At 44.3% G+C, this 18,003-nt stretch overlaps 2 protein-coding genes across 2 annotated transcripts; both read right to left on the reverse strand.

The window, feature by feature from the left end:
* Nucleotides 1-866: 866 nt before the first annotated feature.
* Nucleotides 867-4,982, reverse strand: tomm40l (translocase of outer mitochondrial membrane 40 homolog, like). The gene is made up of 10 exons (XM_069720858.1): nt 4,927-4,982; nt 3,959-4,197; nt 3,781-3,848; nt 3,532-3,624; nt 3,343-3,444; nt 3,083-3,188; nt 2,667-2,789; nt 2,512-2,588; nt 2,145-2,247; nt 867-1,668 (listed from the first exon to the last, which is right to left on the reverse strand). The coding sequence occupies exons 2-10, from the start codon at nt 4,194-4,196 to the stop codon at nt 1,529-1,531; spliced, it is 1,050 nt and encodes a 349-aa protein (XP_069576959.1). The 5' UTR covers nt 4,197; nt 4,927-4,982; the 3' UTR covers nt 867-1,528.
* Nucleotides 4,983-10,232: 5,250 nt separating this feature from the next.
* On the reverse strand, nt 10,233-17,645 carry LOC138634170 (probable ATP-dependent RNA helicase ddx6). The gene is made up of 13 exons (XM_069720852.1): nt 17,473-17,645; nt 15,009-16,172; nt 14,814-14,918; nt 14,258-14,387; nt 13,894-14,040; nt 13,323-13,417; nt 13,056-13,178; nt 12,509-12,637; nt 12,109-12,225; nt 11,803-11,866; nt 11,599-11,700; nt 10,725-10,945; nt 10,233-10,630 (listed from the first exon to the last, which is right to left on the reverse strand). The coding sequence occupies exons 2-12, from the start codon at nt 15,249-15,251 to the stop codon at nt 10,731-10,733; spliced, it is 1,470 nt and encodes a 489-aa protein (XP_069576953.1). The 5' UTR covers nt 15,252-16,172; nt 17,473-17,645; the 3' UTR covers nt 10,233-10,630; nt 10,725-10,730.
* Nucleotides 17,646-18,003: the final 358 nt, after the last annotated feature.

Here is an 18,003-nt window from a genome sequence, read left to right on the forward strand (position 1 = left end):
AAAAATCACCAATTAACGTCACACGTCTTCGGGCCGACGCAGGAACGGGAAGAAGCATGAAACCGCCACGCGGAAAGACCTCAGCAGGGTTTTGAACCCGAAAAGAACCGTACAAGGTTCCTAATAATCTGTTCTCATGTTACATTTCCAAAGCTTTTCCCGACTTTCTCCGGGTTTCTGGATAATTCACGTGTTTCATAATGTCCAGTTCCTACGAAGGACGTCAGAGATTCTTTAAAAAGGCAGTTCAAGACATCCGCGGAGACAAACCTTTGGGCAAATCGCATTCACGAGTCGGCACTTTGGGGGATTTCTTTTTTAATGTATTTATATTGTGTCAAAAAACATTTTTTATCTTTATTTTGGGTATTTGAAGCTGTTTTTTTTTTTTTTTATGTCGTTTTATTCTCTGACTTTTAACAGAGAGAAGTGCCATACCAATGCATTTACTACTTGGACTACTTTAAGACACATATTTAAAAGTAAACCCTGTTTGGTCAATTGCCCACTTGGCTGCTTCTCTATTTTTTTTTTATTTTTTGGGGGGGATGTGACCGGTTCTCATTGATCAACGGTTTTCTTCACTCACCTCCGTGGTGACGAGAACAGACCTTTTCCATTTCCGGGTGCGCTGGTCACAAACATCAGCACACCTGAACGGCATCAACCGCAATTCACCGAGCTGAGCCTCATTTCTGACGGATTATAACCTGCGTGGGGAGACATCAATATTTAAATGAGGATTGTTGCGGGAGAGATGAAGGGCCCGTGTTGCTAGAAAAGATTCCCGCCTATCTTTCACCGATTATCCACTTTTGCATTAATTAAAGGTCCTTCGAGACAGCAAGTTAAAAAAAAAACAACAATTTAAATCACACTATCGACTGAAGGATTTGAGCAGGACGTGAAGTTTTTGTAAGAAATGTTATTTATCAGTTTCCAAGAGGTATATACAGGTCATATATACTGTTCCATATGTACGCAACATAAAAAAAAAAAAAAAAAAAAAAAAAGGCAACGAAACAAGTGATGGATTGTGAACATGGCAAACAGTACAGTTCGGTACACTTCTTCCCAACAGCTGATCGAGCAGTCTGTAAATCACTGTTCAACAAGCAAATGATTTCATTCACTGCACACGAAGAAAGACTTTTTAGTAAAAAAAAAAAACAACAAAAAAAACAGGAATAAAATTCAGACAAACCGTGACAGAAACAAGGAGCTCCATTATACTGCAGTACCTGTACGAGTCCACATATCCTGACCAATCACATTCGTCTTTAAGCTATCGCTCATTCGGGGGATTCATCTTTTAGGGTTAAAGTCGAATGTAGATGTACGTCGTTAGCTTCCGTTCCCCACGCGTGATGAGAGTTGATCTTGGGAAACCGATAACATGAGAATCTGCCGCACGGGGTCGGAGACAGGCCGAGACGATGGGACACAGCGGTAAGCGTACGTGGCACAGTCCGTTTTGTCTGTACTGAGCGTGTCCGTGTGCGGGCCGGCGACCCGCCGCTCGGCCGCTCTAACCGATGGTGACGCCGAAGCCGCACTGGAACTTGTTCTTGCGGTGGTTGAGGAAGGAGCAGAGGACCAGAGAGAGCGGCAGCGGCAGCAGCTTCTTTTCTAACGTCGCCCCGACGACCCAGTTACTGTCTACTGAACCTGAGAGGAGAACATCACAGGGGCTCGGTGAAAAAACACAGGAAGGGATTTTTTTTTTTTTTTAAAAAGCTGCCAATTAACATAAAAAAAATATCTGCAGATAAAAATGCATTGAATTCAAAAGTAATTCATATGTAATTATTTAATAATCGAGCAAATTACTCCGTTCAAATATGTATAAGTTGCATAACATTTAACATAAAAAGCCAAATCAGTGGAAGGATTCTTAAAGGAATAGTTCAACAATTTAAGAAACCTCTTAAACCAGAAGATCAACACCACGTTCATGTCTTCTCTTGTCATGAAACCAAGTTAGCAGCCGAAAAACAGGTAAACTGGAAGGAAACTCCACAGCCATTTAGATTTTGCTCTGTAATCAATAATAACCACGTCGTAATGCTAATAAACTCCCGTAACTGATGAAGGTGCGAGTGCTCGCTCTTGAAATGCTCATAATACACAAACGAGCGTCGTACCTTTAAACTGTAAATTGGCTTTAGGCACATCGAGCAGGTAGCCGAACGACACGCTGGTGTCCTGCATGCGGGCGCTCGCCTCGAACTCCACACCGACCTGCAGCTGTAGGAGAGAGGAGGCCGTCGCAGCTCAGAGGAGACAGAACCACCACCACCACCACCACCACCACCACCGACTCGGGATGCAACCTCTGATCCGAGAGCTGCACCGGCGGGGTTTAAATCGAAAAGGCAACTCGGGACAAGAAAATCTATTTTAAAGCTAAATTAGCAAACGTCATTCTGTCTTCTCAAATCTGCTTTTCCAAAAGGCTCACGGACAAACCGTTATCGGACGAAGGCAAAAAAAAAAAAAAAAAGGACCAACCTGATCGTTGGCTTTGTGGTAGTACGACGCGTGAGCTCCCGCCGCGCCGAGCGTCAGCGTGGCGATGTAGTTGCTGCCTGCGCGGTGGGAGGTCGAGGCCGTCAGTGGGTATTTTAAATTCGAAGTACAAACTGACTCTTGAAAGTGAGTCTCACCTGTGTACCTGCCGACCAGAGACATCACCGTGCCCTCCTCTCCGGGCTTGCGGTGGTACACCAGCTCCCCTCCCAGAGCCAGAGCCGGCGTTATGGACTGGAGGTAGTGTGAGATGACGATACCTGACAGCAGAGGACGACAACCAGAGGAGTCGGATCACATCTTTGGTTTCTGATGCATTACAGCACTACTTAAGAAAACAAAAAACATATGGTCTGTGGTAATTTATCTTGAAGATAAAGAAAAACAAAAAACAACAGCTATTATAACACGGACTGTAGTGAAGTTAAACTTTTTTTTTTTTTTTTTTTTTTTTTTAGCTGTAATTACTGCTTATCCCCACAGGTGCCGACAAAGAGAACAAAACGGAGATCTTTGAGGTTGTGACTTCAACATTTACTGACTGATGACCTACCAGAGCCGACGAGGACATCTGGGTTTCCGAGTGTGACGGTTGCAGTGAAATCTTCTCCTCTGAACTCAGCATCGCCTTGCCAGTTCATAAACTTGTGTTGTTGCGTCTGAGGACATTTGGACAAAGTTATCATCGCGCGCAGTGGCAGAAACGAGGAACAATGAAATAAACTATAGAACCATCGAATGTCAGGTTGTGAAGACATTGAAGCTATGTAAACTAAGTAAATAACTAAATAAATAAATAAATAAGGGGTTTACCTGGAAGGCCACTTTGGATCGTATTCTGCTACTGATCTGGTGGATGATCTGGGCGTTAAGGCTGCCGCCGTTGTCCATGTCTCCCACCATGACTGGAAAAAACTGAACAACCGGAGCCTTTGGATTACAATTTAAAACCAAAAGAAAGCCTCTTACAGAGGGATTTACTGCGATTTCACCGCTGCATACCTCGGCTGGACCGGTCTGCTTCGGTCCAACATATGTGGCACCGAACCTGTAGCTGGAGTCACCGGTGGTGCTCAGCAGCACGCTGTGATTCACCTGCAGGGACGCAGTTTAAAAATAAAATGCTCATTTAAATTGAATTCATTCAGACTTTAGTGGATGTTTTCAAGACTAAAATCGCAAAGCAAAAGTCTGAGCTTCAGAGATGTTGTTTAGCTTTGCGAGTTGATGCGTTGAAGAGGCTGAACTGACCTGGAAGTGGTTGCTAAGGCCCTTGTTAACAACGAGCCTGACGCCTTCCATCTGCATCGGAAAAACCTCTGAGGAGGAAAACAACAAAACCCCACATATATTCAGGTAAAATAAGACACTGTTGCTCCAAGAATAATGTTTTCGAATCCCATAATTTTGCTCAGTTATCTCCGCATACCTTTGCACTTGCGATGGCACTCGTCAAACGCGCCTGGGTTGGGCAAAGGGTTCTCCACCTCCTCCTGCTGCTGCTGCTGCTGCTGCCCCGGCCCGGACACCGCCCCGGGCGGGGATAGTACCGAGGAAACCGGAGGCATCCCGAAGCCCGGCGGCACCGTCAGCCCGGGGACGGCAGCACCCCCGGGGGCTGGAGGCGGAGGTGGGTTCGGGGAGCTGGCAGCCAGAACACTGCCCATGCTGAGCAGCCGGGGGGGAGAGGGTGGGGGAGGGAGGGGAGGGTAAAAGTAAGAGAGAGGTTCACTGGAGGTCCCAACTGAGGATTTGTGACAACACCAGCACAGGTGGGGATATTAAACTGGGAGTTCTTATAGCTATTAATTAAGTCAGAAAGTGATTAATTATGGCAAAATATACACACACACACACACACACACACATATATATATATATATATATATATATATATATAACAAGATGACATTCTCCAGATCACTTAAAGCAGGCCACGTGCCGGGTCGCACCACCCACGGAGAGTAAAGATGGGTGGAGAGTAAAGATGGGTGGAGAGTAAAGATGGGTGGAGTGGCCCTTTAACCTTTCACTCAGCTCATTCATATGGAGCTGGAGCAGCAGAGCAAAACCAACCGCTTGCAAAAAAACAATGACGCTTGCGTGACAAATCAAACCCACTGGAGGTCACCCACAACGTGTGTTTGTGTTTATGGGATGGCGGTTGGAGGTTTTGAACGGGACGTGTAAGTCGGTATTAAACCGCTAGCCGCTAGCCTGCCCCGTTAGCTTTCCGAACCAGCAGCTTTGACAGCTTTGAAACGAACAGCCGCCGCTAACGGAGCAAAAACAAACGCCGTTTTCCGGCGTCGACAGCTGCCGACAAAACGCCCGACGCGCAAAAAGCCGTTTCCAGCGACGCGTTGTGTGATATAAAAGCGAACGAGCGCTACTCACGTTGTAATATCCAGAGGACGACTCAGCCGGAAGTAGAATCCAGTCACACCACAGAAGAAGACGCGTGACGCGAAGGAGGGGTGGGAGGGGGGGGCCCCGCCTATTTCCTCAAAACATGATGTGATTGGACGGCGGGCCGTGACCCTCGAATAGGATTGGCAGGAGCTCCCGTCAAGTAGCGTCGTGCGCGTTGACGGTTGAAGGCGTGGCTTCGTGTGGACGTCATGCCGACACTCGTTTACCATTGGCTAAATCGAAGTGAGGTCAGCTGAAAGGGGGGGGGGCGGGGCCTGCGGCTCCGAGGTTACCCATTGGAGGAGACATTTCACGCCGGTTGGCTGCCGTTTGGAGGGCGGGAGCAGGACCATATAAGGAAGAATTACCTTCAAGGTCAAATGGCCGCTTCAGGGTCTCCAAGGCAGCGTTAAAACGCTCAACACAGTTTATTTTACCCAGCAGCAGCTTTATAATGGAGCAGCAGAGGGTCGATAACAGTTATTTTAGTGGTCTCATTACAGTTAATTAGGTGCAGCTGGACACTTGAGGTTTCACTGTGAAGATAAATAATTTGTGAAGAAAATTAAAGCCGAGTTCGTAGTTGAAGCGTTTTACTTTATAAGATATAAGTCAGATATTTATACAGCAGACAAAAATATGGTTTAAATTACTTATGTTTGTCTCAGTCCATTAGGTTAATGAATATTTAAAAAGGTCAAGTGTGTAAACCATCAGTGGGGAAATAAACAGCCAACAATGGACAAAAGTAAAGTTGAAGTCAATTTATTGAATTTTACGGCCCTTGCATGTATTTCCACGTTACAACAGCAGAGAACAGAGTGATTAAACACAACTTGCTGGAATACCTTGTGCCTTTTAAATGCGTTTTGTAGGGAAAAACAAAAGCATTAAAACATGAACAATGCAGGGATTACATATTTTTGCAGTCACCCAAACTAAATCATCGCTGAGTTTTTAAATTGAATGGCATTTAAAAAAAAAAAAAAAGGGAGAAACATGGGGCAATGAGGGAGGAGAATAAACACAGTCGGGTTTTACAGTGTAATTCAAGCCCAAAATGAAGAAACTGTGATAATTGTTTTGGGAGGGGGAAAAAAAAAAAAAGGGGGGGGGGGACCATCAAGGTGCCAATAAGTACGGAGAAGACTGAACAACTCAAATTAAAAAGATCAACAGCAGAAGGGTGGTTTGTAAACAGAACTGTTAAGTACAAGGGATCAAATTCAACCAAGACTTTTTTGTTTTACCTGCCAATTCACAGTATTACCACTCACTTCTGTCAGGGTTGTAGAGAAAACACTGCTGCAACTTTATCCTCAGCTACTTTAAAAAAATTAAAAAAAGAACATTTTGAGTGAATTAAGAACCTTGACACTGCTGTTTTCTAGACGTGTTGCAGGGGAAATACCGCAGTAACTTTATCTTCAGCTTGCTGCAACGAATCCATCATGAGATTTGGCAGAAATCTCCTGCAGCGCGGGTGAGTCTACATTAGTGCAGCACATTGACAGATCCAATCCAATTCAGCTGTGCACAGTAGAAATATTAGCGGCAGTTCAGCCATTAATACTAGTTTACGTCGAGTTGTTAACTTTTTGTTTTTGTTTGTTTGTTTGTTTTCCACCCGAGAAGAACTTGCAGAATCACAAATGATTCTCATTTTGTACCCGAAGCCACGCCCCTTTTCTGGCTTTATTTTTTTTTTCCTTCAACAAATATCCCTCCCTCCCTCCCTCCCTCCCTCCCTCCCCCCGTCGGCACTCCAGGTCAGAGTGCAGACACACAAGACGACGACGTCATCGACGACACCAGATGACAAAATTAAAAAAATTAAAAAAAAAAAAAAATCAACCGAGTTGCTTCATAACATTCATAACGACATTCATCGCAACCTCCTCTGTGACGATTCTGAGTTTACGCCGACTAAAACCTAAAAATTATACGTTCGCGATTTGGGAGTCAATCCGATAATAATAATAAACATAAGCCGAGAGATATCTTAAATATTACTCCGTTCCAATTTTGAACATCTGAAAAAAAAAAAAAAAAAAAATCCACCATAACTCCCTTTTTGATAAACTGTCTGTAATTTGGGGGTCACAGAGGAGATGATTGAATGACTGTCAGGGACGTGATCAGGAACACAAAACAAGAGAAAAATGGAACATTTCTCATTTAGAAATGAATTTTGTTGTTGTTGTCCGCAAACGTGAACTCTCGAAGGAAAAAGGGGGGAGGCGGAAAAAAGGAGAAAGAAACAAAAAACAAACAAACAAAATCACATCCCTGACAACTGCGAACACCCACACTGATGTTCAAGACGTCGTACTTCACCGACTAAAAACAAAAACAAAAAATACAAAACAGGTCCGCGCGCGAAAACGCGGCTTCGCTTACATGCGGCTTCAAACTGAGAACGCGACCGTTTTCATCCTCCTAAAATCAGAACCGTCGTCCACGCGAGGGGCAAAAAATCGGATCCGATTGAAGCGAAACTGTCCCGATTTCTTCCTCCCCCCCCCCCCCCCCGAGGACGAGGACGAAGCCGCCCAAGACATCGGCGGTTACGGCTCGGTCGAAGCTGCGTGTAAACGTAACGATGCCTAACGAGACAAAACTCGGCCTGTTACGGCTGCAAACACACACACACACACACACACACACACACACACACACACACACACACACACACACACACACACACACACACACACACACGACATTCCACTTTTTTGGTTTTGCTTCAATGTGAATCCTGAAAATTTATTTCAAGGACAAACAAAGGGAAACAAAAAAAAAATACTACTTCCTCCTTCCATGAAGCAAAGTATTTTCTTTTTTTCTCTCTCTCTCTCTCGCTCTCTCTCGTAATTGTAAACGACTAGTGTAAACAATGAATCATTTACAATTTTGTTTCCTCTTAAATGATTCATAACACCTCGTATATAAAGATTGCCCTAGTGGAATAAAAAAAAAAAATTAAAAAAAAAATTAAAAAAAATGGATCGAGTCGCTGAAAACAAATCACAGCACTTTGATCAAACGTGGAGGTTTCGAGAAGATCACAGTGCTTTCAACGCTTTCCACAAACTCTCTCCGGTACAACTTCTAACGCTCGTCTCTGGCGCCTGAAACGAGAAGCCGACAAGGTGTCTTGTGTGCGAAAACCACGTTAAAACCGAGCTTTCCTTTACGCTTCAAGTCCCAGAGAGAAGAAAAAGATGCCAGACGCCCCGAGAGCTTCTGATAAAACACTTGGCTTCTGCAAAAAAACAAAACAAATAAAACCCCCCCCAAAAAAACACCCGAAGAACCTCCAGAAATCACCCAGTGCTAAAGCCTCATTGTGCCCCCCCCTCCACCCCCCCCCCCACACACAAAAAAAAAACTGCTTTAAGCAACAACAAAAATAAATCTTAAAAAGCAAAAATACTTTCTTTTTATGTCTTTTTTTTTTGTTATCATTTAGTGATGCTCTGTAAGGGGAGGACAACAACAAAACAAAAAAATTAGATTAAAAAAAAAAAAAAAAAAAAAGAGTCACAGCTGCCTGTTCAAATATGCTACAATTTTGCTTTCAAAAACAGAGCTCACCCCTCACATTTTGTATAATTATAAAACACAACTGTGCCGGGAAACAACAACAACAACAACAAAAAATATTGTTATTGTTGCTGCTGCTGCAGGAAAAACAACCGAATCTTTCGGATTATATTTAAGTGTAACTTCTGTAGTTTGTGGTCCTTTGTGGTCCGAGCAGGTTTCGTCAGTCTGTGGTCCAATGAAACCATTTTCACATCCAGTTTTTGTCTTTGTTTTTTCTCCCATTCAAGCGAAGCCTGCGGAGGAGTTTCTGATGCAACAGCAGCAACATACATGACGACGTGCTTTAAGGGCTCGACGTTCAACCACTGGGAGTTAATATTGGCAACGAATACATTCACCAACTTCAATTTTTGTCATGACAGGGCTTCAAAAGGTTTGGTTTTTTTTTAGTTTTTTTTTTACCACCTTCACACAATAAGAAATGAAAAACCTGAAGATGTGGTGGGAGGAAGGAGGGGAGGAGAAGGAGGAGGAGGGGGGCGGGGGGAGGGAGGGGGGCAGTAGCAGAAAAATTCAAAGTATTGTTTTGCACCAACCTCGGACCCGTTGTCGTATGTACCGGCTGATAGATGGCAAATCTTAGCCGTCAGAACCGGTTCGAGCCGCTCTCTAATGCGTCTGAGAGGAAACCGGATTCTCCTCCAACCAGCTGCAGCGATCGCTAGATTTACATTGTTCAACAGTCAAATAGGATTTTTTGTGTTTTTCTTTTCTTTTCTTTTTTTTAATGTCAAAGAACAGCGGCCGTCTGCAGGGGGACTCACAGAATAAACGCAACACCATGAAGCTGTCATCTTATTTCCCACGCGGTGTGTGTGTGTGTGTGTGTGTGTGTGTGTGTGTGTGTGTGTGTGCGCGTGGTTGCGGGCCAACATCCATGAATCAGTACACGGGGGCTCGTGTTTTCTCACATTAGGTCTGCTCGTATATTATTCATGTCGAAAAAAGGAAAAACAGTCACGCAGTACTAAAACAAAGCTGCCCTTTTTTTCCCTTCTGTGTTTTAATTTTTTTTTTCTATTTTAACTTATTGCAACGTTCGCATTAAAAATAAACGTTCACATTCAGGATATTGTTGGGTTTTTGTTTTTTTTTCCCTTCCAAGAAGCCGTGTTTCAACACACCTCTCGGCAGGAGAACGTCGGTCGTGTGTGTGTGTGTGTGTGTGTGTGTGTGTGTGTGTGTGTTGTCTTTTTCCCCTTGCATAACAGATGGGGGGGGGGGGGGGGGGGGGGGGGGGGGGGGGGGGGGGGGGGGGGGGGGGGGGGGGGGGGGGGGGGGGGGGGGGGGGGGGGGGGGGGGGGGGGGGGGGGGGGGGGGGGGGGGGGGGGGGGGGGGGGGGGGGGGGGGGGGGGGGGGGGGGGGGGGGGGGGGGGGGGGGGGGGGGGGGGGGGGGGGGGGGGGGGGGGGGGGGGGGGGGGGGGGGGGGGGGGGGGGGGGGGGGGGGGGGTTTAAATAAACTCGGGTTACCATTAAATTCCTCTTTGTGCTCGTACTCTGCTGCGTGACAGGAGACAGCAGGCTCTGAATGGATGAGTGCACATGGGAGTAAGTAAGGCACTTAAGTGACAACAGCAGTGTGAGCGGACAGAACGACGGCTGGTGTTAAGTGCACCATTGTTAACATTAAAAACAGACCGACCTTGCTAACGGCGATGGATACACCCCCCCCTCCTCCCCCCCTGCCCTGCCCTCCCTCCGTCTCCAAGGACGACGGGGCTCGAAACGGCTCCGACGCTCGTTTTTTTTTTTTTTGCGCCTCCGCTTCGCCCGGCGACCGATTAAATTCCGGGGAGCGCCGTACGCAACGCGCGGTCCAGTTTGGTGCAAAAACGATACGCTTGAATTTTCTCAAGTTGGTAAAAATAAATTGGGAGGCAGCTCTCGTTGAGGAAAAGACGAGGAAATGCTCCCCCCCAAAAAAACCAAAAAAAACAGCCTTCTTTTTTTTTCTTTTTCTTTTTTACATCCGTTCGACAGGCTTTTGGAAACAAGTGAGAAATGAGGAAATGAAGAGTTGCCTGAAGCCTGTGTGCAAGCGCTGATGTCTGTGCAAAAGCCCGATGTGTGTCTGAATGTTCTGAGAGGGGGGGGAAGAGACAAAACTCAACATTAGGACGACAAGCTCTTTCATTGGGTTTTGTCTTCACGTCAGCAGCGAAAGACCGAGTTACCTGTCTCTAGGCGCTGTCCTGCTGGCGGCCGGGTTTCTCCTCGACCTCCTCCACGTCGCAGTCGGCGCTGCCTGAGTGGCACTCGGCCACGTAGAGGCTCTTGTCGATGCTGCTGGGGATGGGCTTGATGTCGGTCACCAGCTGGTCTTCGATGGCCTTCAGGTTGAAGCGGTCCTCGGACGTGATCAGGTTTATGGCCAGGCCCAGGTGACCGAACCTCCCTGAGACACCCAACACATACAGTTTATATACAAACATTACCGCGTGTTGGCCTCAACCCGTTTCAATAAGTCTCTCCGTTCGTCTTAACTTTTAGCAGAACGAACAACAACTTAGATCCTGTATTCTGTAAAATATCCCAAGATTCCCACAGACGGAGATGATTTCACGTTGAGAAGAACTAGCACACATAAAAACACTACTTTAGAAATCAGACGGAAAACTGAGAAACTTGTGTTGAATTAGAAGAAACTGTGTTTCTGTTCTGATTTCTTATGAGTATATTTTGTATTTCTATTTAAACCTGTAGTGTAGAACTTTTTCATGTAAATAAACGTACATTGACGCCTTTGCTGAGTGAGTTCACTGCCAGATAAATTCATCTGAATTTCACAGTATACAGAGTTTTTAAATCTGGTGTCTGGTGAGACACTCCCACGCGCTCTGAGCATGCTCTGTGGGCGGAGCCAGGCCAGCTCACCTCTGATTTAGCATCTCTTCCAGACTTTTGTTTTGTACTTATTGTCATTGGCAGAAGGCGGAAACAGAAGTTCTGCACTGCGGGTTTTAATTCTTGCTTCATCGCCATTTTCCACAAATTGAAAGTGGAACACAACGAGCGGGCGTCACGTCGTTAACGAGAGGAACATCGCACCTGATCTTCCGATACGATGCAGGTACGTCTCAGCGTTCTTGGGGAAGTCGAAGTTGATGACCACGTTGACCGCCTGGATGTCGATTCCTCTGGTGAAGAGATCTGTTGGAAGACGGCAGCAGAAGATCAGAGCGGCGTTGACGGACTTCCTGGATAATATCTGCGGCTCGGTGTCGACCCGTGAGGAGACGGTTAAAAACTCACCGGTGCAGACCAAGTTTCTGCACAGTCCGTTTCTGAAGTCGTGGAACACGCGGTTTCTGTATTCCTGCAAACAAACAACACGTGTAAACAAAAACACTGAACAACACAAGTCTTTTCCTTCATATCTTGTGCCGAGATTCAAAACTTGACTTGAAGCTTTTTGAAATGATATGAAGTTCATTTTTATTGCAGCCAACGTCTTGAAAACAGTTAAACGTTCTCTGCACAATTCATGCAGGCTGGAAATATCTTCTTATTTTTGCTCTGGTCGTTTTAAATAAAAGACGGTATTTTCCTCGCACTCACCTGCATCATCTTGGCGTGGATGTAGAAGCAGGAGTAGCCCAGCTGAGTGATCTTCTTGGCCAACAGCTCCACCCGCTGAGTGGAGTTACAGAAGATGATTGACTGGTTGATCTGGAGCTGTGACGAGAGAAAGGGAGGGGAAATAAAAAGAATCGCGTTATCGCCACAAGTCGTAACTCAAACGTTGTGCTGACGGAGCGAACAGGAGCAGAGGGCGTTAACGGAGATGTTAAAACAAAAACATGCAAGATTCTCCAACCACAGTAAATAAAAGAAATGCCAACAGGCGTTTTTCTACAACTGAAGCCAGAACATCTTTGTTTACATTTCAAGAAACACACGGAGACGATAAATCCTGCTTCGTTATTAAAAGGCACTGAATGCAGATTTGGTCAGTTACCCTGGAGAACAGCGTGTTGAGGCAGTGGACTTTCTGCCTCTCGGTGACGTAGGCGTAGTACTGAGTAATGCCCTTCAGAGTCAGCTCCTCCATCAGGTTTATCTCGTAGGGTTTCTGAAGGTGCTTCGCCTGCAGCACGGACACGCGGAGAACAAAGAGTTTAGAGTTAAAGTTACATGAACATTTTTCTGAAAACAATAAACTTGATTTGTTTCACATCTGGCGAGTCAGTTCTTGTCGGTTTGTTTTTGACGCACTGCAGGACTGAAGCAACAAGTATTCACGCTCGTCAAGTCACTTCCCGGGACAAACATCCGTTTGCGTTACACAAAACAAATCGTTTTATAAAAACAGCCTATTCAAAGCAATCCCTTCCTGTCACTGTTGGCTGGATTTGCTTTCAGATGCAGAGAGCCCCGGATGAGTCCACAGCAGACAAACAGATCTGGGAGGGAGCAGCTCGGTCTGCAGTGCGAGCCAAGTGGTGCCAAGTGGCCCGGAGCCATCGCGCTACACGAGCGGCTCCGGCGGCTAGCCAACGACTCACCATGAACTTCTGCACGCTGATGGGGAAGGTTGCAGAGTAGAGCAGGATCTGCCTGTTCTTGGCCAGGAAGCTGATGATATCCTCGATGAGCACCACGAAGTCCTGAGACAGCAGCTTATCCGCCTGAGGGGAGACGAGACGACACGAGACGGTTGGACGCGAAGCACTTGACGCGCTCCGAAGCGACAGAGACTACAGCTCCGACGACGGACATCGTATGTACGACTCGGACCGTTTACATTTCAAAATGGCTTTCTCGGCGCTTACCTCGTCCATCACCATCATCTGGACCCGGTCCACCTTTGCCACTCCCTTCTTTATTAAGTCCAGGATCCGACCGGGCGTGGCGATGACCACGTGCACTGATGGGAAAAGCACAAAGTACAATTTAACCGACGGCACTTTCACGACACAAAAGACGACTTGAACATTTGAATCCAGAGATCCTGCAGATCAGACCTACTCGTGTGCGATACTGTAATATTTGTCCGCACATGTTACCGTCTGTTCAGTCGTCCCTTGTGGATAAAATACCATAAAATAACGTTGGACTGTTCATTTCATAGCACCTGACATTTTTGATTCATGCCAAGCAGTATTTATTTATTTTTATTTTATTTGTTTTTGTGTATACAGTGCGTGTGTGTGTATATTTATTCAATGCTTATTTTTTTTCTTCTAAAATAATTATTTTGATCTATCTCACTTTATGTATACGTATTTGTACATTTGTTCTTCTTGTGTGCACCTCCTTTGTGTTTCTATGCTGCTGTGACGACGACATTTTTTTTTCCGTCCAAGTGTAAATACCATAAAGTAGGTCAGTGAAACTCTTTACCGGTCTCATCCAGACGCATGATGTCATCTCGCAGGTTGGTGCCCCCCGTGGTGGCCATGACTTTGACCCCTCCCAGGTGTTTGCTGATCTGGATGCTGATCTGGCTCACCTGCAGCGCCAGCTCACGAGTGGGCACCATGACCATCGCTGGGAAATTAAAAAAAAAAAAATAATAATAATAATTTTAAAAAATGGACACGTTTTCACAGAGGGTGAAGATACAAAGACAAAACAGCTGACTAAGGAGAAGGACCACTACAGTATGAGGGACAGTGAGGGAGGAGCAGAAAGGAGAGGAAGCACGACGACTGTGGAGGATGTGATCGGAGAGCCTCCATTAGGAAAGTAACCGGCAGCGTCTCACCCTGTATGTGGTCCTTTTTCAGGTCTATCCTCTCCAGCAGTGGGATGAGATAGGCTCCACTTTTCCCCGTCCCATTCTTAGCCCGGGCCAGGATGTCCCGTCCAGACAGGGCGATGGGAATACTCTCCTCCTGCAAGGACGCCACAATCTCAGCCTCCCCCGTCTCATGTCTCTGACTACACCGAGGTATCATGCTGAGACTTCAATGTTGCAACACTACTGCTCTCATTTACATGGCAGCATTGCACTGACATTACATCATACTGTGGAAAAATAAGCCCTGTGTTTTAACGTGACTGATTTGTTCCACTTTTGTGTTTGCACAAAATCTTAGAAAAGGCAAGATGGCACAAAAAAAAAAAAAAAAAAAAAAAAAAATTCTAGTTGAAGATGCTTTAGTATTTAAATCTATTTATATTGGATTGTTTTTTTTTTTTTTTAAGACTTGATATTTGAGGAAAAAAAAAAATAAAGCAAAAAGCTACAATAAAGTAACATCGAGGCAGGAGAAGATCACATTGGACAGAAAAATAAAAAGGGATATTATTTACTGTACCTGGATAGGGGAAGGTTTCTCCCAACCCATCTCAAAGATGCCCATCAGCAGTTCTCTTTTGAGACAGTAATCTTCAAACTCATTCCCCTTAGTGGACGTCACATCCTACAGGGGACACAGAGCGGTTAGGACGACAGCAGAAGGACAAGTTTTGAAGCCGAAACATGACGACGGACGTTATGGAGTGTGACTCACTGAGGTTTTGACCCTGTTGTCTTTGGGAGGGAGCTTCAGGCTCTTTTTCCAGTCATCTCCAAACTTGATCCCTCCTCCGTCCTGAGGGGCGCCGCCGGCTTTCTGCAGAGCACCCAAAGTCTTTCCTTGAGTTGTGGGTGCTGGCTGGACTGAAGCTGGTTTGGTCTGTCCTCTGAGCTGCCCGTTCTGCTTGTTCAGTCCCATGACGACCGGGCCAACGTTTTCCGTTCTGGCGGTTGCCATTTTTTCCTGTTATCCTTGTTGTTGTTGTTGTTTTTTTAGTCGTTTATGTCCTTTTCACTTCAGAGTGTCAGATTTTTGCCTCTTAGGTTTTTACTTTTAAAAATTCTCTTCAAAAGTAAAAAAAGTTTAATAAAGCATTAACAAACAATATTCTCTATTCTTCTTCTTTTTTTTTTTTTTTAAGTCCAAAGCTTTGACGACAGAAGTGGATTCGTAGTATTTACATATACACACGTACGTGCAGTTCGGTCCCCTTCAACAACAGAGTGACTGACGTACAAGAACAACAAAAAAAACAAGTTTTTACACAAGAGCTCTTCAAAACGAAGAGAAATTTGCATTCATATGCATGAATATACTTGCCCACAATATAGAAAAATTATATGTGAACAAGTATCAAAGCGCTTCAAGTCCTGAAATAGAACAACTAAGGCAATCTGAACTTGGGGAATAGCTTCTTCAATATAATCTTAGTTCAATACTTAAAGTCTGTTTCTAAATTGGACAAAATTTCTTGTTTCCACTTTGAGTCCATAAGTGTTGCTCAATATCTCTGTTCTTGAAAAAAAAAGGATGTCCAACTTCGTACAAGTTTTTCCCCAAAATCATATAGTCTGTAATGCTCTCCGTTTATTTCCACTGTGTGGGTAAGTGCTCCACGTGTGAAAAAAAAAGATCCTGAAATCGCAATTCATACAAGGGGTTATCGAGTCCAAAGCCAAAAAAAGCTTTCCACCCTTGTTGAGTCTTCAGTGTGTGTGTGTGTGTGTGTTTGTGTGTGTGTTTGTTTTCTCCTCCAGGTGTTTGACCTTCTCTCCCTTGACACCACAGGTCTTCAGCTCGGTCTGTGGAGTGTGCGAGTGTGGCCGTGATCGACCCGCTGCCTCCTCAAAGTCAAAGCCAACTGCTCAAACTTGTCACCTGAAAGAAACGCAAGCGAAACATTTCAAAATAAGACGAAATTTTTTTTTAAAAATTTAAAAAAATCAACCGATTAATCGCCTAGGTTAAAAGTGATAACAATGCTGTTCATTTTTGAGCTGTGAAATATCAGACGACTGTGAAATACATTTTCAAAAGCACAAGATGGTGGGAGAAGTTTTTTTTTTTTGCTTAATTAAAGATGGACTAAATATTAAAATAACCGCAAAATTGATAGCAATCATCTAATTGTCACAGCTCTACATGTTAGTCAGGCGTTCAAGACTTATGATGAACATATTTATGTAAATGAGGTGTTGAACCTACACAAACATTTGTCTGAACATAATAATAAAATTCTGATAAATCTGTATTCCTACTTTCTCCAATACTTTACATTTAACGTGCCACAAAGCTTTTTTTTTTAATATACATATATCTGTGATTTATTTGAATCAACTTCAGAATAAATTTATACGTAAATAAAAATAAAAATACATGTTAGTTGCAGGAAACGTTGCTGAACTGTAGTGGAGAAGCTTTAAAAGGTAGTCGATGGTTTGATCTCAGGGCAGATTAACGGAAGCACACATTTTCGGGATTTAAAAAATAAATAAATAAATAATAATAATAAAAAAATCCGTCTAACCAGCAGTGAAGGTTTATATCGACCAAAAAACAAACAAAACAAACAACAACAACAACAAAAACCTTCAGTCGGGTCAGAGCTGATGTTAAATTACGGTGACGTCACGTCAGAGTTTCTTCTTCGTGCTTCGACCGTTTGGATTTGTGCATTTCTATTAAACGTCAATTTACTTTAAATGCTGATTTCGGGGTTTTTTTTTCTAACACAAACACTTAAAATTAATTCACTTTAAATAAATAAATAAAAAACAACAACAACATTCTAGCTGTATTTGTAAATGAATTATTTTACTGCTGCGTCTCCGGAGAGACGTCAAGCTACGTACGTAGCTAACCGAGTTAGCTTCGCGCTAGTTAGCCGCTAAGCCGCAATAATCGCTCTCGACTTTTTGTGGAACCTTTTTTTAAATTTTGCAAACTACGACAACATTTGTCCAAAAAAAACAAAACAACAAAATAAAAAGTAACCGGCAACAACAGTAACTAATGTCTTCCGCCCGTCGTGACTGTATTTAGCGCGACGTGGGACACAACTAGCCTCGAGGCTAATTTGGCACAAATAACTCCACTCGGTAACGTTAGCTTCGTGCTAGCCTGTCAACTCGGGTGTTTTTAACACAAAGCGGACGCTTTTAAGTCTCCGCAAACGTACCTTAGTTTCTTTGTTATTTTACAAGGGATGCTCGGTGTGCGGTCGATCAGCTGCTTCGTTTACGATTCGCTTTTAATAACCGATTTTCTCTTGATTTTAATCGCCTCTATTGTGTTTCTTCCTTTAAATCAACATGGTCGCCTTCTTCTTCGTCTCCTCTTCCTCGGCGTCTCTTCTCCTTGTTTATCACTCGAGGCCCCGCGGCGACTACCGCCACCTGCGGTCAGAGCCGGGTACTGCGACATACGTCGATTTCTACAGCGTTTGCGCTGGTTTATTTATTTATTTTTTATGACAAGTTGTATTCATTGGAAATAAAAAAGTACAGTGTGCTTATCCAGTTAAATTACAGAACGATCATTTAAATTAAAATCATTTAAGTGTCCCTGCACAATACCAGTGTGTTTGCAAGGTCCAACTACTAATCATGTATAATTTATATTTTTCCTGGTAAAATTATAAGTACTGTACATACTTTGAACATTTTAGATTTCTGGATAAGCTTTCGGTGACCTCAATATAAAGCAAATG

This window comes from Brachyistius frenatus, unplaced genomic scaffold (genome assembly GCF_029030835.1).
Source record: "Brachyistius frenatus isolate BFR_SWC_R1_liver_20210118 unplaced genomic scaffold, ASM2903083v1 Contig_253, whole genome shotgun sequence".
NCBI classification, from domain to species: Eukaryota; Metazoa; Chordata; class Actinopteri; family Embiotocidae; genus Brachyistius; species Brachyistius frenatus.